At 46.2% G+C, this 23,923-nt stretch overlaps 1 protein-coding gene across 13 annotated transcripts in view; it reads left to right on the top strand.

Annotated features, from left to right (window-relative positions):
- Positions 1 to 23,923, top strand: part of RASAL2 (RAS protein activator like 2) — a 170,834-nt gene that overhangs the window by 79,244 nt on the left and 67,667 nt on the right. For 12 of the 13 annotated variants that reach the window (XM_033067231.1, XM_033067227.1, XM_033067236.2 and 9 more), the window contains exons 2-3: positions 6,635 to 6,762; positions 14,111 to 14,234. In XM_033067231.1, the coding sequence (XP_032923122.1) occupies positions 6,635 to 6,762; positions 14,111 to 14,234 (252 nt within the window). Of the gene's footprint in view, positions 1 to 4,709; positions 4,749 to 6,634; positions 6,763 to 14,110; positions 14,235 to 23,923 lie in introns of those variants that run through there. The other variant, XM_033067240.2, reaches the window with a different exon arrangement.

Raw genomic sequence — 23,923 nt, 5'->3', positions numbered from 1 at the left:
AGTGAGTTTGGGCATTGTGATAGGTTTCTCTGTGAACAATTGTTTTTCATAGTGTCTGTCTGCAGTGTTCTGGTCTTGATTGGATCAGAAACCATTGCACATGGCTGGGAGCTGGTTTGAGAAATAAGAAATGCAAACAAAAGCTCTGTATATCAGCATGAGAGAAAATAGAAGTTGCCTTGGTTGTGCTTTCCCCAGCAGCCCCTCTGTGGCTGACCTCTCTCATTCTATGGCCTGTGCAGATATTGAGAGATTGTCCCTCTTGCAGCTCAGCCAGGATTGCCCCAATGCCTGTGCAGATCTGCACATCTTCACCTGAGCATCAACAGCTGTCTGAACTAGGTGCACATACCCACCCAGCTGTGTGTCACAGAGCTGCTGTTGCTGTTTATTTTCACTCACATTAGTGACTTCTTTTGCAGAAATCCTGCCTTGTTTCAAGATTGGAGGGAATGGAACATGTTGAGACACTGTGTATTTCCCTTTCTGTCACATCTTTGCCTTGAATCCCTTCAGGATCTTTGAGATGGTGGAAGTTTAGTGAAAGGACTTGTAGTTGTTATTTATCTTTGAAGCTTCATGTTGGTAGTAAGGCTTGTTTCAGCTTCTGCTCAGCTTGCTTTATCAAGGTTGGAACTGATGAGTATTCAAACTGGACTGTGTGGTCATGCACAGCTGGGGAGGTTGGGGTTCTGACAAGCTCTCAGATGACAGCGCTCACCTAAAACTTTTTGTCTCATCCTGTCTCTATGGTAAGTACATAAAACAGTAAGGAAACATTGACGTTGGCCGAGCAGACCTGTTGTCAAAAGGTGTTAGGCCTCCTACTAATCTCTCTTCAGGGGAAAAAAATTCTTCCCAGCATACAAACTTGGCCACCACATTAGTTACTCAGCTGCTTGGCAGCTCCTTGTTGGAAATACTAGGAACAGAATACGGACCCTAATAAAGTCGAGGAAAATTTGGCAAGTACTTCAGTTAGCCCTTGATTTCACCATAGGAATAGTGCAGTTCAAAAAAAGGAGCTCTGAGGCATGCCAGGGGTGCTGTTGTCATCACTGGAATGGAGGGTTATTTCTGTGTTTTTATTGATGGTAAGTAGGGAGTGCATTTTGGCAGAGACTGAAGGCATGAATTTGCCTTTAATGTACAGTAATTTCACGAATACAAGCCGCACCAATTTGACCAAAATTTTGGTGGAAACCCGGAAGTGCGGCTAATATTCCGGGGCGGCTAATCTATTAACAAAATTCTAAAAGCTGCCAACACGGAAGTGAGAGCCCGCGGCAGCCCCAAGCCAAGCTGGAGCCCGGCCGGCCCCGGCTGAGGTGGGAAAGCCTGGCAGAGGCGGGGCCAGCAGTGTGGGGGCGGGCGGCTGAGCCTGAGCCAGCAGGGCGGGGGAGCCCGGGAGAACTGGGGCTAGCAGTGCAGGGGAGCATGGCAGAAGCAGGAAGGCCGGCGGGTGGGGCTGCCTGGCAGCGGGGGAAGCCCAGCATAATCGGGGCCAGCAGCGTGGGGGAGCCCGGCGGTGCGGGGGCCTGCAGTGCCGGCCAGGGCGAGGAAACGCGGCGGCGGTGCAGACGGGAGGGGGCGGCCGGCGAGCGTGGTGGCGGCGGCGGCAGCCCTGCCGGCGGGGCGAGCGAAAGCGGCGCTCGCGAAAGCGGCGCCGCGAGCCGCGAACCGCGAGCCGCGAACCGCGAACCGCGAGCCGCGAACCGCGAGCCGCGAACCGCGAGCCGCGAAAGCGCCGCCGCGAGCCGCGAACCGCGAGCCGCGAAAGCGCCGCCGCGAGCCGCGAGCCGCGAACCGCGAACCGCGAGCCGCGAAAGCGCCGCCGCGAACCGCGAGCCGCGAAAGCGCCACCGCGAACCGCGAGCCGCGAGCCGCGAGCCGCGAGCCGCGAACCGCGAACCGCGAGCCGCGAACCGCGAGCCGCGAAAGCGCCGCCGCGAGCCGCGAACCGCGAGCCGCGAAAGCGCCGCCGCGAGCCGCGAACCGCGAGCCGCGAGCCGCGAGCCGCGAACCGCGAGCCGCGAACCGCGAAAGCGCCGCGGGGCGGGCACGGCGCGGGGCGGGCGCGGCGCTCGCGAGGCGCGGCGCGGGGCGAGCGAAAGCGGCAGCGGGGCGGGCGGCGAGCCCGGCGGCGGCAGCCCTGCCAGCCGGGCGAGCGAACGCGGCAGCGGGGCGGTGCTGACGGGAGAGGGGGGCCAGCGAGCCCGGCGGCGGCGGCAGCACCACCCGGCCAGCCCCGCCGAGCCGTGGCGCTGAGCTGGGCCACCCGGCCCCGTCGGCAACCATGAGCGGGCCGAGCCTGCCTGGCCCCGCCCCGAGCCAGTAAAGCCCGCTATGCCGCGATCCTCTTACTAATTGGCCAATTTGTGAAAGCTGCGCACGGATTCTCGCGACGAACGAAAGTGCGGCTAATATTCGGGGTGCGGCTTATCTATTGACAAAGACAGCAACATTGTCGAGGCACCGGGGGTGCGGCTTATAATCCGTGCGGCTTGTATTCGTGAAACTACTGTAGTTTTGTTGGCTTGGTTTCTATTCTGTCCTTTTCACTAGCTCTGAGGAGAGAAGATGCCGCTTTTCTCGTTGTAGGAGAGCTGTTGGAGAACTAAATGACACTGAAACACCCATTATCTCATGGAAATAATTTTCTGATTCTGCCCATTGCCTGCTTTTTTGAAAATACTCTCCATTCGTGAATGCATTTGGAATTTTAAGGAAAATAATTGTTGCCTATTTGGAATGGAAGCTTTCAGAAATGTTCCCATCTGATAGCACTATTCTGTTCCATAAATGCCACTAAACTGCCATCAGTTTTCCTAAGATGTCTTACCCTGTCCCTGGGGATTAGCTTGGCACTAGCTGCTGCTTTCCGCATTTCCTCACCCTGTACCACTCAACACTTGTGTTGTTGATATGTGATTATGGCATCATTGCCCCTCTATTTTTCCCTTTCTTTAAAAATAAGCCATGTACTTGAAGAATAATAAGGTACAAGTTGTCATTTGACTGAAAGAAAGGGAGCTTTGTGGATATTTATAACATGGCTAGTGGCATTTCAGAGCCCTGAGGAAAACAACACAGTTTCCAGTCTTCAGCGATGTTGGAAGTGGCAGGAGGCAGCAGCAGGGATGTACCAAGAAGGGGATTTTTTCCAAGCTGTTACTTAACTGATATTAGCATTTGAAGGCACATAAGGCCTGACCTTTAATCCTATGTGTAGACTTTCTGATCTGCTTACTTGAGTGCCTCATTGTAGTGCTGCAGAATGAAGGGATGGCATCAGACCAGAGAGAAATCTTCTGCCACCAGAACTTGCCTACTTAGGTGTGTGGCTGCATGAGCCCATTCCATGTGTAACATCTACTTACTCAAAGCTTTCAGATGCACATCCTTGATCTCTTCTCTAGCACCTGTCTGAGGTTGCATTCATCATTGAGTGATCATTCATCTCCAAAGCTCAAACCTTGTTGTTGGAGCTGACAGAGAGTAGCTCCAGAGTTAGAAAGAACAGTCCATTGCTGCAGTCTTTCCCAAAAGTTTCAGTGTTCCTAGTTACACATGGACTTGTTGCAATTCACTTATACAGCGATTCAAACCATGGTGCTTAATTAGTTTTGTGGGGCTTTAGTGGAAGAGGTCAGTGGGTTTTATTACATTCACGTGAAAAACTGGAGCCAAGAATGTAAAATGAAAACCAAAGATGAAGAGCACCGGAAAGCAGAACAGGGTTTGAGGGGCGACCAAGTGTGTATGTGATACTGTGCAAAGTCCCAAAGAGTCTTCTGTCTAAACTGGTAACGTACTGCAGAATAAATTTTGAAGTCACAGCTGTTGTTAGAGGTTCCAAAGATAGCCATGCAGGGGGGTGAGCTGAGAAATAATTTAAATAGGTGGGGCTGACACACCAAAGCTACACTGAGGTCTTTGTTGCTGTGCAGTTTCTGGGAAGTTGCATTCCCCGTCTGTGTAGTTTGCGATGTGCTTGCATGTCAGCTTGGGGGGAGGACTGGAGTTATGGGATCCAATACTCTGGAAAACCAGCTTGCTGAAGAGAGCACTTGGTCAGGCTTGCAGGAGTGTCAGGGCTGGCGTTCGAAAGGACACCAGTGCAAACACAAAATGTTATCACTGTGGTGCTCTCTAGGGGTGACTGACAGTTCCTGACGCTGGCATGGCACGTCACTCTGCCAGCAGCCTGTGGAAAGCTGTTCTGACGTAGCCAACCCACTTGGCAACAGAGCCATGGCTGGCTCACAGTGTCTGATGACTCAGTTAAGTCCTGGAGTTGTTATTGCAGTGGAAGAAGTCGTTCTGTTCTTTAATTCCTTTGTGCAGCCCATGGATCTGTTGGATGGTATGCTGCCAAGGCCTGTAGTTAGAAGAAATTATAACACAAAGATCTTTTGGGGCTGGGCAAGTCGTGACTGTAGATTCTGCGTTGGAGCAGATGACCCAGGAGGGTTTTCTTTTGCCATCAGAAAGTTTACCAGCAGTTCCAAATGCAGCTTACTTGGTTATTGCTCAGTGCAGCAACTGGAGGCACTCTCACTGCCAGCCCACCCACATGAGCAGGACAGGGTGTGCACGCCTTCATCCTTTTCTCCCCCTGCTGATTTATTGTGTGCTTTCCTCACCCAGGAGACCAGATCCCCAGAGCTCTCGTCTTCCCATTTCTGTTGCACACTTATACCAGGAGCTCATGGCTTCATCCTTCTCACTCCTCTGCTCTCTGTCAGGTTTGTCATGCTTAGGCAGGGATAGGGCTCATGTGCTGCTGTTTGGGAAGTCAGGGTCAAAGTAGGAGCAGCAGTGGTTTTAGCTTACATCTGGTTTGGTTTTTGGTTGGACACAATGATAAATGTGAGTTGCAGTTATGCCAAGAATCTACCTGGAGGGTTCAGGTCTATGAAATGGACCAGTACATAACTTGTGGGAGACTCTGTTGTGCTCCCAGGAGTTTGCACAAATGCACTTTTGCTTCACAGAGCTTATGATGGTTTCCCTTCATTATGATTACACTTAGAGTTTTGGGCAATTTTGAGACACATTGGTTGTCACTCTCTCAAACTGAGTTCTGTCGGAGAAGTAACAGTGTGGAGCCTGATTCTGCATCTCAGCTTCCTTCCTGAATTATTTTACCTGGCATTAAGGGCACAAAGGTGCTCTTCTTTGTTATTCAGAGCAGTAGGATTCATGCAGCCTTCTCCTTTTTCTTACTTAATGGCTACCTGTTTCAAGCACTTTCCTGAATGATCACAAAACTCCTAATGCAATATGAGGTTGAACAAGGCTCTGAAAGCCATCTTCCCAGTCTGACTCTAGAAGCTGACACAGCCCTTGCAACGCAGAGGCAAAGTTGCAGGAAGAGAGCATGAAGATGCTGCAGCATTTGTGATAAAAAGAGGGGGCACGTGGAGGGTCTGCAAAGAGGGAAGTAAGTTGGAGGGGTTCCTTAGTCCAGGCTAAACGCTGGTGTTTGGGCTGGCTCTCCCTAGAAGGTGCTGGGTGACTGAGGATTCGCTGGCCTCTAGTGGTGATGCTCGGGAGAAGCTGTGTTATCTCTGTGCATGTTACTAGGCGTGCTAAAAGGCAGGTAGTGCTACGAAATGTTTCAGGTTTGAACACTCAGTTTGCTCCTGAAACACTTAAAGGAGGTCCTGGATTCCTGTGCAGGAAGTCCCTTGATTTTTGCAGTCTGTTTTAGACCCTTAGGACTTGAGGATCTAGAGTGTCTACATTGAGAATGGATGATTTTTCAATCATTGCAAGTAAATTGTATAGAACTAGAGTGCAAGATAAAAATGAAACTTAATCTTACAAAGCAACCAGAACTTAATATCAAAACTTTGTAAAGAGACAAATCATAGAGGGCTAGAATAGTTTGGGTTGGAAAGGACCTTGTTAGTAGTGACAGGCACAATGTCATATGTTGCTCAATCATGAGACTTGTGGGAAATTGATTTTAAAATTAATTTTAATAAATCAGGTCTGGGACTCAAACAAGTTGGGTTATGGTTTGGTTTGTGGTTTTTGGGGGATTGTTTGGGGTTTTTTTTTAAGTATGAGTTTTTGTCGCTGTAGTGTCTGTGGCTAAATGAAAATCCATAATTTCATCAAGTAGGTTCCCCACCAAAACGTGCTGGCAAGGCCTTCTCGATTAAATGCCCATCCCTTTGAATTTTTCCTTCCCTTCTTCAAGCCTGCCTTCCTTGATCCCTGTTTTCCTTCCTATATCTCTCTATACTTAGTCTCAAATAATCTACTTTATTAAGATTTAGAGTACATTTAGGGCCATACCCCTTTGGACTATGGTTTTGAGAAGGGAGTGGAGTGAAGATTAAGTTTTGATAACAGCTCTTGGTCTTTTCAATATATTTCAGCCTATGACAAAGACATTTATATTCATCCCTGGTATTGCCATTTTTGTAAGTCATGCTATAAGTAAATAAATATTTGTAGCACATGGGTGCCTCCCAGGATACCCATTCTGCCTTTTAAAATTCTGAAACAGGCTCCACTAAGCACAGAGTGCAGTTTTGATTCAGATCTCACTGCAGAACTCCGAAAGCAAAGAAGGTGGTTAATGCCACGTGCTAACAATGTCGCGGTTTTCTGTTCCCAGATGTGAAAGGACCACCCACCCACAGACTATCCTGCGGCCAGTCCCCCTACACCGAGATGACAACTTGGGAGAGGAAATACTGCATCCTGACAGACAGCCAGCTGGTGCTGCTCAACAGGGAGAAGGAGGTGAGACGAGCTCACTCGTGCCTCAGTATTTGCCCTTTGGCCTTTATTGGTAAAAGGAGAAGGCAGATTTCTTCATCTCCCCTTTATTTCACTCACAAATCCTTTGAAACATGTACAAGGGGGAAAAGGGAATTTAAAAGGAAATTCTTTAATGTGAGAGTGATGAGACACTGGAACAGCTTGCCCAGGGAAGTTGTGGATGTCCCATCCTTGTAGGTGTTGAAGGCCAAGTTGGATAAGGCCTTGAGCAACCTGGTCTAGTGGGAGGTGTCCCTGCCCATGGCAGGTGGTTGGGACTAGGTGATCTTTAAGGTCCCTTCCAACCCCTTACCATTCTATGAAAAGGGGAGCTAAGCTATCCTATGTATGGATGGCACAGTGCACACAGTTACAATCCAGCTGGCCCAGATGCTGGTGGCATGAAAGAGGTGACAGCAGCCAGAGTGCAAACTCCCTCCTGGAGTTCTGCAGCCTGTGTTTGTGTGTCACTGTGTCTTCCTATGTTACTGCTTTTTTTCAATGGCAGTTAAAGCCACCACAGGTATGTAAACCTGCCTCTTTATGTCATGAAGTGCAGGCATAAAGGCAGGGAAAAGTCAAGGCTTTTTATCCACGAGTTTTAGTCCAATATTATCATTTCCTATATTTAGAGATGACCTGAATTTTTGTGGCTTTTCTTGATTCTTTTGAAGTTTCTATATATGGCTGCTACAGACTGCTGGTGAGACCTGTTTCTGGTGTAGAACAAAATATTAGTCAGCTGTGCTCAGGTTTATTTGCAATGAAATATTGCCTTGCATAGGGGGAGTGGGAGGAAATGGTTTAGAGAAGGACTTGAGTTATTAGAAGGAACATCATTAATGCTGATGAGTGGGAGAAGTGATCAAACACAGGCAAAATGGAAGACCCATTTAATGGTATTTGTTTACTATGCAATTCCTTTTCTAGTCTGACAGGACTGACACCTGAGGAATTAAGTATGCACTTTAGAAACTTAAGAAGATGTGAGAATCATTCCTAAAACAGTGCTGTAGAAGCATAGCTGGACCAAAAGGATGCATCTAATTAAAAAATGTAATTGAAAACAACAGTGGCTCATATCACAAATACTTACCTGAAGGTGGTAATCATGCACTTAGGGGTTCTTTTTCTCCTACCACAGACAGCTGAAAGCATTTTGCTAAGACTAAGATGAGTCTTTTTACTAGTAGATCCTGAGGAGTAAATGTAGGAAGTCCGATGTATCACGTCCTTATATTCTGTGTTTAAATATACCGTTTTTTGTCAGAAGCTGAGAAAATTCAGTATCAGGCTATAGAGGGCCTGAGGTTTAAGTGCAGCAATAACCCCAAGAAAGCAAGCAATAGTGTAAATTCTTTCAGTGTATTCTCAAAGGAATCTTCCTGTACTACCACAGTGAGAAATAGCTTGTTTTGGGAAATGCTGCATGCAGATGGGCCAAGCAGACATGCCTTTGGTGCAGGTGTGGCTCCGCATGCTGATAAAGGGATTTGTTTTAGAAGCCTGTAACTGGAGTCAGATTTGCCATTCTGATTTTCAAGTAATTTGTGACTACTGTGAAATGAAAGGAAAAAGGGAAGGGAAGTCCTTTCAGAGCCATGAGTGCTCAGTAGGAAAATAAGAGGTTGGTTTAGTGTCACTTCTGCGAGACTACACAGCTATGTGCAGACAGTCCCTTACAGAAACATACAGCATATAGAACTGCCAGTCAGGAGAGAGACACAGGACTGATACTCTGGATTTACACCTTCTTCTAATTTTTCTGAACTAGGGGCATCCCTTTGCAGCCTTCCTGAGAAAGGGGAGGGGAGGCAATGCGGTTAAATTTTTCTCGGTGAGAGCTGAAAGAGGCTCTATGAAATGTGATCTAGCAACAGGAGGGCACAAAGGCCTAAGGCAGCAGTGGCATGAGATGCCTGTCAAGAGCCTAAAGATGGAAAAGTCTGTACAAGAGGAATCATAAAAAGCTCCTGGGTGGGACCATTGGTACAGGGAGCCTAAGCAAAGCCCAGGTGAACAAAGAAAAGGGAGGTTACTTTAAGAAAAAAATGAAGATTATGTTTAGAGTAAACTGGAGTAAACCTTGGAATGGTGATGCTGGAGGAATTGTTTCGTTGACTCAAACCAGGCAATAGGAAACAGGAGCAGGAGAGATTCCTGCTCTGAACGTGGTCATTACTGATAGAGTGAGTAGGTAAGAATTCCTTTGGGCTGCTGAAGAGGATCTTAGAAAAAGTGTTCAGGACAGAAGGACACCCACCAGTGAGCAAGAGGGTGTGGGGGAAGAAGGAAGAGATGGCAACAGCAGTGTCCCTGCAGCCCAGAGGGAGCACTTGCATCATCGCAAGGCTGACATAACTTGAAAGGTGTTAGTCTGAAACCTTTTGTTTTACTCTGTGCATTTGCTTTGTTAATTCATGGAATAAAATTCAAGAAGCTTGGCCTCTGTGAGTCTGGAAAAAACAGAAATGTGTGCGTACATTACTTTGTAAAATCCTTCTGCAGGTATGCGTGTCCAAGTTAGAAAGTGAAAAATGTATACAAAATGTAAATAGGTAAATGGAAAAGTTCTCCATTGTTTCAGTTCTGCTAAGTTTGGGGGTTTTTTCAGTTAATGCTGCTAAAATACAGCATTATGAATTGCAGATTTTTAAGACTAAGGGAACACTACAGAAATAAACAATGTAGTAGAGGAAACTCATTTCTCATAGTGTCCCACCACTATGGATTTATTGTCAAGGCAGTTTGAATGAAGTATATGCAAGAGAAATTTGGTGCTGTGCAAGATCAAGAGTAGGTTGAAAATCAGAGGCTTTTTGAAGTGCAACTTGATCAAAAAATATCTGTAATTACTTAGACAAAAATAGTCTGGCAGTATCACCTTGTGTAGTGTAGAAAAACATTAATTACTTGACACCTTGTCAACTTTATAAAATGAGAATAGGTGAGACTGAAGAGTGAAAATTCTTAATGAAAGGAAGAGATCAATGCCCAAAAGTAAGTAGAAATAAAATTAATCCCTGTAGGAACATGAGAGATGATTTAGCAAATAAGGAGTCCTGAGTGACAGGAGATGTGCAATTACTACAACATATCCCAGTGTGATAATATTTAATAGCATTTTCCAAGACAAGGAGAACAGACCTAGATTGATGCCCATACAAATCAGGTATTTTTTTTTCTACAAGGAAGAGTTTCCCTGTCAGGAAGGTGTAGATGTTTTCATCTGCTCTGGGAAACCTGTTTCATCAGGTGGGAGGAGCTGTGAGGGTACAGTAGAAGTGTCTGTAAAATCAGAGCCATTTAAAACAGGGAAAGGGAATGAGTGTTCATGAAGAGTGAACACACAGTCAACACTGTGCACAGCACTTCCACTTTGAGGGATGTGACAAATGGCTGCACCTGGCTTTGGGCTGCTGTTTAGTTAGGCTTTGTCAGCAACTTGGCTGCAGTCCTGCAGAATGTTTTAGTCTTGTGTTCAGTTAGAAATGAAGATGAACAATACTTTTCACTGTGTTAGACTCTTCCCTCCCTGCACCCAAACCTCATCTTTCTTCTTGGATTTAGAGGTGGTTTTAATCAAGGGCAAAGGATGGCAATGACCTACATTTACTGTGACAAAATCTACTGCTTACTGGTGCTGGTGACAGAGGTCAACAGCAGCAGCACACCTGGGATGTATTTTCCTACTCTTCCATCTCCTGTGACTGACACCAGTAGTGGTTTGACAGTGGTGATCCCAAAGGAGCAAACACTGCTGCATGGGGCCCTAGGGGAAGTTCTTCCCAGATCACACTGCCCTCCTCAAAGGACTTGTCACATCGGTGGCCTTACAGCAAACATGTTTCACCTGTAAATAAGAGTTTGTCAGAGCTGAAACCAGCCATAGGATAAGATTTGCCTCAATTCCCAAGCAAATTTAATTATTTAGTTTCCAAAAGCCCAGAGAAATGTTTGTTGTCAACATTTTTAAAGTGGATTTCCATGTCAGAATTTTAGCTAGCCTCTAACTTTCTGAAGGAAGGTAAAAATTAACATGAAATATTTAACTGTTTTTCTGACGTGATTCCAAACTTCCTGATTGTTAGATCAGAAGAGTCTGCAAATTCTCAAGTTTGTCTTGAACTACTCTTTCCAATCTTGAAAAAAACTTATCGGCTTTTTTTTCACCTGCTTTTTTTATAAAAGACTATCTTAGTTTGTCTTTAAGAGGTATTAAATGCTTGGTAAGCTCTTACTCCTATTTCTTCTGCAGTCCCCTCATCGTCAAGCTGCTAGAAATCCCCGATACAGAGTTTTTATACTTAAAATGTATGTTTGGTGGCAGGTGAGCTGGGGTGCTGTTCAAGGATTTAGAGTCTGAGGTCTGAACCCATCCTCATTAAATTGTGAAATTTGTCACAGAAACATGACCTGTGATGAAAATTGTTAAAATTGCTAAAATGACCAGCATTCTGGACTGTCTCTATATACCTTTTTAGCACAGAGTTAACACTGCTCAGATCCCAGTCCTAAACCAGCAGCTTCAGCATGTCAGCTCAGGGTCAGAGAATTCCCAGGTTGGTGAAGTTTCAACAGAGAAAGAAGAGGATAAAGCTGAATGGGGAAGGAAACAAAAGAGCTGAAATGCTGAATCGCCATTAGAGTCCTGACTCTGCAAGGCTGTGTCATTCTCTTCAATCCTGTGCTGAACTGCTTGCTGGAGTGGCAGAGACTGGAGGAGTGTTGGCAAGGTTGCAGTTGTCTGCCTTGGTCTTCACATGGTATTTATTTGTGCACTTCCTTGTGTTTTGGTGCTTCCCATCCATGAATCTATTTGTCTGACCACAGAGCACTTTTATACAAGTGTTTAAAATGTGTCTAATCCCAAGAGATGCAGAGCTGCTGACCAAGCTCATTTTACATGTTCACTAAGCTGTATTTTTTTAGAGCAGGCTGGTCCCATGCTAAGAAATAAATACTGGTCCTGCAGTCTTTGAGTTAGTTCTTTTTGTCAATATAAACTGAGACTATAGTTTTGGAGAAGTATTTCAGTAAATAACAAAAACATTTTTAAGTCAGACTTAAGGGGATCTTTTTGAGTTACTTTGCTACTTTAATCTTGTCAATTAAATTGGGAGATGTATATTCTCTGGTGTAGAGCAAGCAATATGGCATTAAAATGTTGTCCCTTATACAGTTTATGGAATTATCAAGTGAAATAAATCATAGCAGGTTTTTCTCAAGGCACTAAACACTAAAAAAAGCAAGTTTTTGTTGGTGTGGACTGTGCTGCTCCCAATGAACACAGTTACACCAAGGGAACTCTTTTAGGGTGCAGCCTGAGTGTGTGCTCCTGCTCTGGGCTAGGTCCAAAGAGCTGAGTGATCTGGACCTGAGCTCTCAGACAGTCCTGCTGCTAAGGGCTCAGTCCCTGCCTGATGGTCAGTCCTGTCTCTGGTATGCAGAAATCGATTTCTGTGCACCGCCGACTCCGCTCTACAGCAGCCTGTGTGCTTCTCCCAAGGACTCAGAGGACATTGTGGGCTCACTCCCCATTCTGCTGCTCCCCTGTGGCAGAGTCAGGCCATCCACAGGGTCCCCATGGCTATCCATGCTGTCACCAGGGTGGCAGTAGTGGGATTTTTTTGTCAGTGGATTAAAACAATGTTCCTGTCTACCCATGTCTGAAAGCCCACAAAGGTACTGAAGTGTACTTGGAAAGAGGGACTATGTTATTTCTCAGTGGATAAAGAAAAAGCCTAATAGTGGGCAAATCAACCCTGCATTGGTTGTGTTGGTCTACAGCAAGCAGGTAGGTGTAGGTGCAATGAGTTCCCTGTGACAAGAGTGTGGCAAGGGTTTAAGGAATGCTGAAACAGGTGTGTGGTGTGACTGGTAATAGCTGATCTGGAAATAGGGCTTGCTGCAGCATCCTACCAAAAAATTCACTGAAGGAAACCAGGAGAGGCAGAGAATCAGGAGAGTGTTTAGAAGAAAGTAAAACTAAATGGAGCCTCCAGATGAGAACTGAAAATCTAATATGTAGATTTGATGTAACAAATGTGGCATAAACCAACAAAATTAATCACTGTTTAACTTACTGATGTGCTTTTGCAGAGAGATTACGTAGCTGTAAAAATCACCAGAGAAGGCAATAGTCTGATCAGAATAAACACCTGGGGTTTGGGAAACTTGTATTGAAAAATGGGCACTGTTTGAAGGAGACAAATAGACCAGGATAGTAATAAATAGCATTTTAAAATGACCTTAAGAGAGTGGTAAGTGCTTAGAAATGAGGAAATGCCAGAACCAGTGTGCAAAAGCTATTGTAGTGAGCAGCCTGTTTCTAAAAATCCAGTATCTCTGAGATCTTTTACAGCCTTCAGTGCAAATGAATGATAGCTTTTTGTTTGCTATTAATACTCATTTTTTAGAGTTGATGGAAGATATGTGAGGATAAGCAGCACAGGAAAGAGGATAGGAGCTTCTATTCCTTTAGGTGCCAGCTGTGTGTTACGTAGCCATATTAAAAGAAATTGCCATGCTGCATGTACTGCAGCCGTACTGTTGGAACCAAAGTCCTCTCAAAAGTACGCTGCGATGTTTTGTGTCTCCCTCCAGTCCCTAGGTGCTGAATCTCCCTTGAGATTTCTTCCAGCCGTTGGAAGGTTCAGGGGAGTCCGCCCAGCCACAGGTTCCTTGCCACAGTAACAGGCATCAACAGCTGTGGTGACCACCAACAGAAAGTGCGGTGACCAGTACTGAGTGGTGCAGTTACCTGCGTGGCTGCAGGTGTGCGACTCACTCTCTGGGTTGGAGCGACCGCAAATCCTGTGGTTCACCAATACTGAGCTCAGTGATTACCTGACCATGCAAAGACCTGCTGGACCATAGCCATAAGCATCATGCTTAGGGCTCTTCATCTTTGGAGGAGGCTCTCTGCAGCCTGGGGCCACCTGTACAGCACCTTTGTCTACCAGGTAGCTGTCACGGGTTTTGTTTCTGCAAACTCTTGCATGGAGCTATCTGGGCAGCAGCCTCTGCCTGACTTTGCCAGCCTGGAAGCAGCCATGGGTCTGGCTCTGGGGAAGCAGTTTGGAAAGGCAGGACTGCTTTGTTAGTCAGAGGTCACAGGCTGCTGACACCCAACGCTGGGCTGAGTGGGCTCTTCACCACTGCGCGCTTTCCCGGGGAGCCTCCAGAATTTTGTGTTAAGGCTCCAAATATCGCACTATGCCCGAGAGCTATAAGCAGATGAGTGGAAAATGAAGTCTCCTATCAATACGGCATATTAACAGCGTGGCCTGGTGGTGAGTTAACAGCTGTCGACATGGTTTTTCTGCAGGTGCCCACAGAAGGGATCCCGGAGCCGCAGGATGCCTCCCGCGGGCGCTGCCTGCGCCGCACTGTCAGCGTCCCCTCCGAGGGCCAGTTCCCCGAGTACCCGGCAGAGGGGGCCGCCCAGCTAGGTAAGAGAGACCTTGGCCAGAGGAATAGTTAAATCAGTCAAGCTGCGAGCTCTCAGAGGGCAGCAGCCTGCCAGAGCAGCCTGGCTAGGTGGGTACCACCGAGGTCCCACAACTCGGGCATGGTGTGTAAATGTCTCCAGCAAAGTGATGCCAAACACCAGGATTTATCCAAATACCAGAGAGATGGTTGTGGGATGCTGGAGGAGCATGGCACACAGGGAGCTTTTTAGATGTGTTTTTAAACTCACTAGGCACCCTGGGATTTAAAGGTGAGAGCTGCTGGATGTGGGTCAGTGGGAATGCAGCTCTTGTAGATGGCTCTAAGTGGTTCCCAGTGGTTTAGAGCTGTTAGGTGGTTATGTTTTACCTCACCTCTGGAATTTCCTTTGCTTCATATTTTCACAACAAGCACCAAATAACAGGTTTTTCTCAAGCTTACTTCATGCCTGTTCCTAAAAGAAGCAGCCATCTGCCTGCTGTTTGCTGTAATTATCCATGCTGAAATTTAGGCAAAGCAAAAGAAAAGATAGGTATTTAAAATTATAGACAAAGGCTCTGTTGCAGCGGTTCCCCAAATCCAGGTTTGGCCCAGTTCTCCCTCTTTTCCACCCCATCTGTGGCTGCATAAAGAGCACCATTCCAGCTCTTCCCAGAAAAGAAGGAAGAGGCAACAACCACACACAAGTGAGCTCTTCTTTCTCTTCCCAGCCTATGCAAGAAGCTTGCCTTCCCATAGACTGGTGAGACTTAGGAGTAGTTCCTCCCTGGTTCCGCTGTGAAAAATGTCACTCGTGGGAGAGTGAGCTATGAGGAATAAACATGCATCAGTAAATAGTAAAGCAACCTTGATAACTACTATCAAAGGTAAAGAGCAGACAAGGTATTTTTCATTTCACAGCCTCAGCTGTTTTTTTTTAACTAAGAATTTTATTTTGTGAGTATATTGGACACAAGTAAGGAAAATCCCACTCTTGTAGGTAGTTAATTAACACATTTCAACTGTATTGCTTATTTATTTGTACTTGTCAATAGCACTGTTTAAATCTTCCTTATTTGAGGAAGGCAGATAAAGTTCTTTTATTTCTTACATTCCAGATTGGAAGTCTTAAAATAAACAGGGTGAAGTTGGGGATTTAGGAAGGAAAACGGCAAAATACTTTGAGATGAGTGACATGAAAAGAGCCCTGACTGGATTTTTTGGTGGTGTTTCAAATGCATCTCTAAATTATCATCTTGTTTTGCCATATGAGTAAATGTTCATTTTTGTTTGGAGCTAAACCTGGTATTAATCATGTTTGCATAGTGTTGTAGGCAAAATACTTCAGGTATATGGCTACTGAGGTGAATGAAGAATTGTATTGCAGCCACTCTGCACTAGGCAATGAATATTATTTATAGCTTCACAAGCTACAAAGACTAAGATTTAAATGCCTTGTTCTTCTATACCATGTGCAAAAAATGAGTAGATTTTCTAGACTTCACTGAGCATCTCAATAGCTGGAAGTCCCAGTGTTATGTTTTTAAATGGAACCTTGTAACATTCTTCATCTTTCTTGAAGGCCATAGAGAATGGATGACTCTGCTATTTGGTACCTGCTTTTCTGTGCTTCAGTTTTAGATGCAATTGGCATCTTGTAGTGTGTTACTTGATATATGCCTGACAAGAATATATTAAAAGTACAAGATATCTACCTGGTCTTCTCCATGTGAGAGCTATAACTGTTGTGAATACAGATGTCACAGAGTGTGTAGACAAAACAATTGGGCATGCAATGGGAAGAGAAAAATTGAGCAATCCCCTTTCTGTGAGTCTGGATGAGAGTGAGGGAGAGGGAAGGTCATATATAATCTCAGATTGCATGCCCTAGGCAGTTCCCTTGTTCTCACATCCTAGTTAAAAACGTCTCTTGCCATGATTACAGAATTCCTGCTAATGAAAAAAGTGGGTTGATAGCAAGCAGTGGGAATAGCTTTATGTCAAGATGCTGAGCCAGAGGACACATTAGTGAAGGGAACCATTGCACATCTTTATACAGAGAAAGAAACAGATGGTGGCAGGCAGGACCAATCACAAGCAGTACAGATAACAACTGCACTAAAATAGCTTTGGAATGGACACCAAAAGCTGAAAGACGCAGCAGAGGCAGCTACAGTATCTGGTAGAGAAATTGCTATGCAGAGCTGATACGAATATCAAGCTTGTCCTAGGGAAGCATGTGGATAACATGGCAACTGCAGGCCTTGCATCTGACAGTGATATCTGAAAATACTCCTTGCAGAAGAACTCCTTAGGAATGACTCTAGAGCAGAGGTGAAGGCATAGCAATAGCGTTTGCTCTTTTCCCTAAGTAAGGTTGCATACCGCTCTTGTGATTTGCTAATTAATAGAATTATTTATTAAAAATGAAAAAGGGGGATAAGGATTTTTTTCATTTGCAGCAATCAAGTTATATCTTTTTGTTAATGGAGCAAATGGAACAGTGCATGTTCTTCAAGGACTTTGCATAATCAGCAGTAGCACTCATTCTGCAGATTTCTGTGGCATTCTTTACAGAATTATGCACACATCCGTGTAGCACCATTCCTAGGAAGTGTGTGGGAGAGAAACTACCCACGTTACATCTGAGAAATTGAAGCAAGAGCTGTGTAACTCTCCAAAGTTCAGCATTAAGTCAAGTGCGCTTCACCCAAGGGCTGCTGAAGTCATTCTCACTGTATCTTTCATTTCTCACCCTTGCTGCAGGGTTGGGCTCAGCTGTTTGGGAGGCAGCTGCTGCACCACCATGGTTACAGTCCCCTGTACTAAGATAGACACCCATTTCCACATAGTTCAGTACAGCGAGCCATAATTTGTGATGGTTCAGCAGCTGCCAGAGGAGCAGCTGAGCCATCCCTTCTGCGCAGGCAGAAACCACTGTGGTCGCCCTCAAATGAGGGCCAGAGGGGCAGACAGAAAAAAAAAACCCATAAGATGGAAAGTAACTTGTTTAAACACTGAAAACTAAGATCATTTAAAAACTGTAACTCCAGAGGCACTCCAGAGCATATGCTGCTAGCTTAACAGCTTGCCCTCTGCTTGTAGGCAGTGGAGAGGTTGTTACTAATGCTGAGATTCCTAATTCCTTTCTGGAAAATACACTGTACACTATATTGTGTCAGCAAGCCATGTGTTAAATATATGCCATACTATTTCCTTGGTGCATAATCCCTATCATTGTAGTAATACCTCTGTGACTGAACAGGCACACTCTAAATGTGTCATTTACTTGCTAGGATTTCATCTTGGCAGCACTTATTCAGAGGAGCCTGCATTCAAGAAAGCTAAAAATGTAGCTGTAATTTCTTCCTAACTCTGGCTTGACAGCCTCTAACCTTCTTTCGAGTGTTATTTGCAATGGGCCAATTCTGTTATAAAGTTTGATTCAAGCCCTGGAGACCAGCACCTAAATGTCACGGGAAGAGGAATTCAAGCTGGCCCATCTCCGTTTTGCCTCTATTTCTGCTTTCAGATCCTGCTCTTTTTCTAACAGGTGTATTTTTTCCTGTTAGGGAGATTACATCCTTTTTGTAATAGTCTGTTGGAATTAGCCCATTCATATAGTAAAAGCATGATTCAGATTTCCACCATTCATGCTGTTTGACACGCTAGTAGCAGTTACCACTTCCTTTCCCAAAATAATTGTCTTCTCTCTTGCTCTGCTTCCTTCTCACCACCTGCTCACTCTAAATGAGAATTGTTAAGGAGACTGCACAGCAAAAGTTTGGATTCTGGCAGCTTTGTGGCATTAATAAGAGATTTTTTTTTGCCTGCATGTATGAAAATATCAGGAGGAATTGAAAGTGATGGTGATCAAAGGCTTTGGGATTCTTTGTTGCTGTTGTTTTTTTACAGTATTAGGAAGGAGCATAATCAGGGAGAGTTTTTGAGATTCTCTGATGCTTGGAAAGGCTAGTGATGATGCAAATAGATCTTCTCTTTATATATGGAGGTGACATCATGCAAGAAAAATAAAAAGACTGTTTCACTTGTTGAAACAAGTTAACCTGGCTTTTTCTCAGTCTGAATGTGCCTCTCTTGAAAAAAGGTTGCTGAAAGAAGGTCAGAGGTGAAGATGCCCCTTGCAAGTTTTAGTTTTGTCCTCACCCTGAGTTACTAGCACTGAGAATGAAGCACTGATCTGTTTTGATGCCAGGCCCAAATTGCATTGGTGCCAGGTGAGCAGTTAGCTGGGCAGAAATCCTGTACTCTGTACTCTCCTAAAAATCCTGAGGCTTTGGAATCAGAGTGAGCAACAGAAGTTGAGTTAAGCAGCATCTGGTTTCCTTGCTGTGTGGCATGTACGTCTTTGAACAGTCCCTGCAAGTTTCTGCTGAGCTCTCCTGCCTGGGGAGAATTGCTCCAATACCCAGCCCATGCCCTTTCTTCAGGTAAAAACCTGGCAAGAGAGAACAGACAAGAGCAAAAAGATTCCTGGGGTGATTTTAATAAATGCTGTTTCTAAGACGAAGTTGTTTACAACTAAACCTATCAAAGCTGAGCTTTGCTTTCTCTATATTCCAACTGGAATGAGTATTTGTGATGAGTGAAAAAACAGATTTACTCTGTGCTCACCACATAATTAAGAGCATTGTACAGTAAGAGTTAGGGTAAGTACCGGGAAAGGGTTACTAGTTTTAGAGGTGGGGAAAGAGAAACAGTTTGTTTTGGAAGAAAAAGAATTGTTTGTGACCTGCTCAGTGGAAGAACCTGCAATGCACCAGTTTTTGCACTCAGTGAAGATTTTTATGTTCCACCAAGATTTATTTAGGAGATATACAGGAATTTGATATAACAGAAGTCCTGTAACTTCTAAGAAACCTGTGTGGCAACAAGAGGGCTGTCCTTCACCCTCCACCATTCAGCTTGGCTGACAAAGAATATCTGTTACAAAGTAGGGATGAAAAAATGCAATTCACAGCTCCCCTGTATCTCATCAGTAGGGATTTATGGTGTGTCTTGATGAAGTAATTTTCCCAGTAGCACTGTCTGCTTTTTCACCCTGCTGCCATGTGCAAAATACCAATCTACTACCAACTGTTATGCACAGCAGGGATACAAAACAGGGCTTGGGTTTTGCCCTCAGATTGGGGGGTGTGTTTGGCAGTATCTCTGGCAGGAAGGTGGATTCGTATGTGCTGACTTGACATGTTTGCAACTCTCTGTGTTTGCCCGACCTGGGCTTGCACGAGCGTGTTTGTGTGTACCTGTGAGAGATTCCCATCCTTCTCTGCAGACCCAGGAGAATCAGATGCCTTGCTGCCAGTTCCCTTTATCGTGTAATTTAACAAGCCTCAGTGAGTGGTCAGGGATTTACTTTTTCTTTTTACCTCTGCTTTGTACCACAAACCTCAGTGCCTCAGCAGCTGCAAGGTGATGCTGGACTGAGGTCAGGACAGGGAGCGTGGTTCTGCACCCTGTGGCATGTGGCACCACGTGGTGTTTCCACAGGCCGCAGGTTGTCCCATGCATTTTGAGCCACACAGCTCCATTCTCTGCTTCCCTTCGGCCCAGACCTGCCAGAACCCATGCGTGGGAGCCTTTAGTGAGCTGGGATCTGAAGCCTTTGGCTCATGTAATTACACAAATAAGGGTTTGCTGACAACCACAACCTTTGCCTGCTTCACTGTCTGGTGCCTTGGGTCATGATCTCTTAGTGCTGTGACTTGGATATGAGTAGTAGGGAGTGTAACTATGCCAAGATCAATTGAAATTCTAAAACTTTTAAGTCTTTAGATGACATTGTTTACCCATCATGTTCTATCCCAAAATGCAAATGCATACAAACTATGAGTTGCCTTTTAAAAAACCTACTGTGAAACCTCCTGCTCTTGGATGGGCTACACAGGGAAACATCTACTGTGTGAAAAGTGCCCTGCTATCTTTTGCATCCACAAAAGAGGTTAGGAGACTTTGGGAAAAGCCCTGAAGTAATCTGAAATTTGGACAATGTACAATGCAATTTGCCTGCCTTGGAAGAATGAAGAGTTTAGACAGCTCCACTTGAAATTAAAGCTGACTCCAGGGAGGCTGGATGTAACAAGCAGGATGCCTGGATCTCAGTGACATTCCCCTGGGCAATTGGAGTTATTTGTATACAGAAAATTGCCAAGCTGCTATCTTTCTTCTTCTATAGCACAAGCAAAGCCAAAGGATTTTGGTTTGTTCCGAGTGCTACTGAAACTTTATTCCTTTGCACACAGATCATCTGTGCTGAAAGTCAAGTTTCATGAAGCAAATTTTATCTGCTTAGATCTTAAACCTTTTTAGGGCAGAGATAAGGGGTAAGAACACATAATCTCAGCGTTCTAATATTGATGCATAATCCATTAGGGCTTTTTTTTCCCCTTGGAAATGTAGATTACATCCCTGCCCACTGCTTCCAGAGCACGCGCAAAAACATCACTTCCGTGATTTTCAAATTTTATGTTGAGAGCATAAAGAACACTTTGTAAGGAGAGCATGTTGTGTAATGTAGTAATCTCTAAGAACTGGTGACTCTTGGGCCATCTGGGGCAGATTTGTTGCCTGTGTTCTAACCAAACCTTGGTTTATTATGGACGACCCTATGATTTTCCTTTGTTTTCTCAAGAACAGCAATAAAAAATTGTTCATTAAATTCTTTAGAGAAATCTACCTTAAATCATACATGAACTTACTGTGGATTGTTTGATTTTGTAGTTTCTCCTTTCTAGTTGTTTATCTTGAGGCAAAAAGTAATTACATTTCACCCAGCCATCAGTAACAACTGACTTTTTTCCATCAGTAATGACTGGCTTAACACTTAATGGAAGATTAACCTTCCTTCCTACGGTCTGAATTTCCTTGTCTTGTCTAGAGTTACAGTAATTTCACGACCATAAGGCACACCCCCTGGGAGTCAGCAAAATTCGCAACTTTGTAGATCAGATAAGGCGCACCGGACTAGGGCGCACTTTTTTTTTTTGCTGCGAAGATCCGTGCCGCGCGCAACAAAGTAACGAATTAGTAACAGAATCCCGGGATCCTGGAGTTTACAGGCATGTGCTTAGATTGGAAACATTTTAACAGATTGGTGTAGCCTTTAAATGCAGTCCCAAGCGCCCTCCCTGTGCGCAGGGCCCGACACTCCCACCCGCCCCCGGCTGGCGAGGTGGGGCTTGGGGTGGCAGTGACTCGCGGCTGCCACGGTTCGGGGTGGCCACGGCTCACATCTCGAGGTTGCTGCGGTTCAGGGTGGCTCGAGACCGTCCGTGGCTCGGGGCGGCGCGGCACTGCCCGCTCCCTCTCTCCTTATGCGGCTGCTGCTGGCCGGGGACTGGGCAGTGCCACCCAGCCTGCACAGCGACTGCTGGCTGGGGGCTGCCCGCTCCCGCCACCCCTTGCAACTCGGTGCTCCCGTGGCACCGGCCTACCTCGCAGCTCGGCTCATGGCTCACGCTTTTTTTTTTTGCAGCGAGGAGCTGCGCTGCATGCAACAAAGTAACAAATTACTGGCAGGGGCTCAGTTTGCAAACATTTTTTACAGATTGGTGTTGCCTTTAAGCGCAACCCCAGGTGCCCTCCCAGTGCTGCGTGTCCCGGCACTCTGGCCCGCCCCTGGCTGGTGGGGCTCCTGGCTCCCACTGCGCAGCCACGGGTCCTGGCTTCCCCTGCCCAGTGGCTGCAGCTACCGCGGGCCCAGGCACTCCTGCCCGGCGCTGACTGGCACAGCTTGACTTCTTCTTCCTCCTGCGCCAGGGCCGGGACTGGTGCCGGCCGGCTTCTCGTTCTACCCGGCGCCAGCCAGCTTCTCATTCTGCCCGGCTTCTCATTCCTCCCCCGCCCGGCGCTACCCGGATTCCCGTTCCGCCCGCGCCCAGCGCTGCCCAGCTTCTCGTTTGTCCCGCACCCAGCGCTGCCCGGCTTCTCGTTCCTCCCCCACCCAGCGCTGCCCGGCTTCTCGTTCCCTCCGCGCCCGGCGCTGCCCGGCTTCTCGTTCCTCCCCCGCCCGGTGCCGCCCGGATTCTCATTCCTCCCGCGGCTGCAGCGGCCGCGCCGCCGCCAATTTCCCCCGACCACAGGGGCCACACCGCCGCCACTCTCCCCCGGCTGCCCGAGTTGCGCCGCCGCTGTCCCAATGCCGCCGCCGGGCGGGCTCTGCTCAGCTTGGGGCTGTTGCGGGCTTGCACTTCTCGTTCCCCCCACAACTGGGCCAGCACTGCCCGGCTTCTCGTTCCCCCCGCGCTCGGGGTGACATCGCCCAGCTTTTTGTTCTGCCCGGGCCGGGGCCGGCGCCCCCTCCCTCCCTCCCTCTTTGTGTGGTTCCTGCTGGCTGCGGCCGCCCACTCCCGCCCCCCCTCGCGACTCGGCGCTCCCGCGGCACCGCCCTCTCATTGTGGCTCACACTTCCGGTTTGGCAAATTTCACAACTTTGTAGATCAGATAAGGCGCACCGGACTATAAGGTGCACTTCCGGGTTCAGTCAAAAGGGTGCGCCTTATAGTCGTGAAATTACTGTAATTTGAACTGTTGAGCTAAACTTAAATATACTGATCTGCTTCAGAGTTTGGTATTAGTTTACAGAATTAGCTGATGATCAGTTTATTGCTCTAGTATAAATTGATATTGATAAAAAATGCAAATATTTATGAGATTGGATTAGGTGCATCTAGTTTGAAATCTGTATGAAATTAAATGCACAAAGCTGTCTCTGCTGTGCAGGGATGTGCACTTTCCTATCTCCCTGCTCTCCCACCCTCCTTGGTGCTGCTTTTGTCGCTTGCCAGGGGAATCAATGCGACTTCACACGAGCTCACATCCTTGTGTTGATGGGCTGGCTGTGAATCTGACCTGGGAGATGTTCCAAATTACCCCCAGTAGCAACCTGGAGTTAGAGGAGCTTGGGTGTAGTACAGAGCTGCTCTCTGCGTTGACTTTGATGGAGCCAGTGCTCTTACAGTGGGAGTGGAGCCATGGCCCAAGCACATACTGGGGATTTTATTAACCTGCCACCCTTTGTCAGTGTTGCCTCTTTCATGGTACAAGGGGAGGAAAGAATTAGAACTGTGATTTTTATCTGCAGAATGGACAAAAACGTTTCAGCTGCTCAGCAGAGAGAGATCATTTACTCAAAGGAAAATTTAAAAGCCATAGAGGAAAACTGGGCTATTGCACTCCACTGGAGTTCGCCAGGAACTCTTCTACCAGGCACCTCTTTGCTGCAAGCTAATCCTGCGTTCCCAAAAGCAGCCTTGGAGCTGGAGAGGACTATACATTCTGGCAGTAATCAGTGCCCATTAAGATACAATTGGTGTCCAGTAAAGTGCTTTTGGGTGCAGACTAATAATTCTTGATGCATGTTTGAGGCTGCTTGATCTCGTGCATCGCCCAGTGAAGAACTGAAGGGTTTTTCTGCTTTATCTTTTTGTCTTTGTTGAAACTGCAAATATTTTCTTGACCTTTCAGTGAGCTGGATGCAGTTTAGGTGAGGATCTGATTGTTGAAAGCTCCAGTCATCTCACTTGTTCCTCCTTACTCTTTTCCCACTGTTCTATGGCATGGACAAGTTAAAGCAGTAGCACAAACATCCTGTTATTTGAACCAGAGTCACGTAATAGTGTCAGAGGTTTCTAATAGTTTTTATTTAATGTCACAGTCTTTTGGAAACAGCTCTTATCCTTACACTTTGCAA

Source organism: Catharus ustulatus, chromosome 9 (assembly GCF_009819885.2).
Source record: "Catharus ustulatus isolate bCatUst1 chromosome 9, bCatUst1.pri.v2, whole genome shotgun sequence".
In the NCBI taxonomy this organism is placed as follows: domain Eukaryota; kingdom Metazoa; phylum Chordata; class Aves; order Passeriformes; family Turdidae; genus Catharus; species Catharus ustulatus.
Note: the sequence above shows the minus strand (reverse complement) of the source record. Positions and strands in the feature narration are given on the sequence as shown.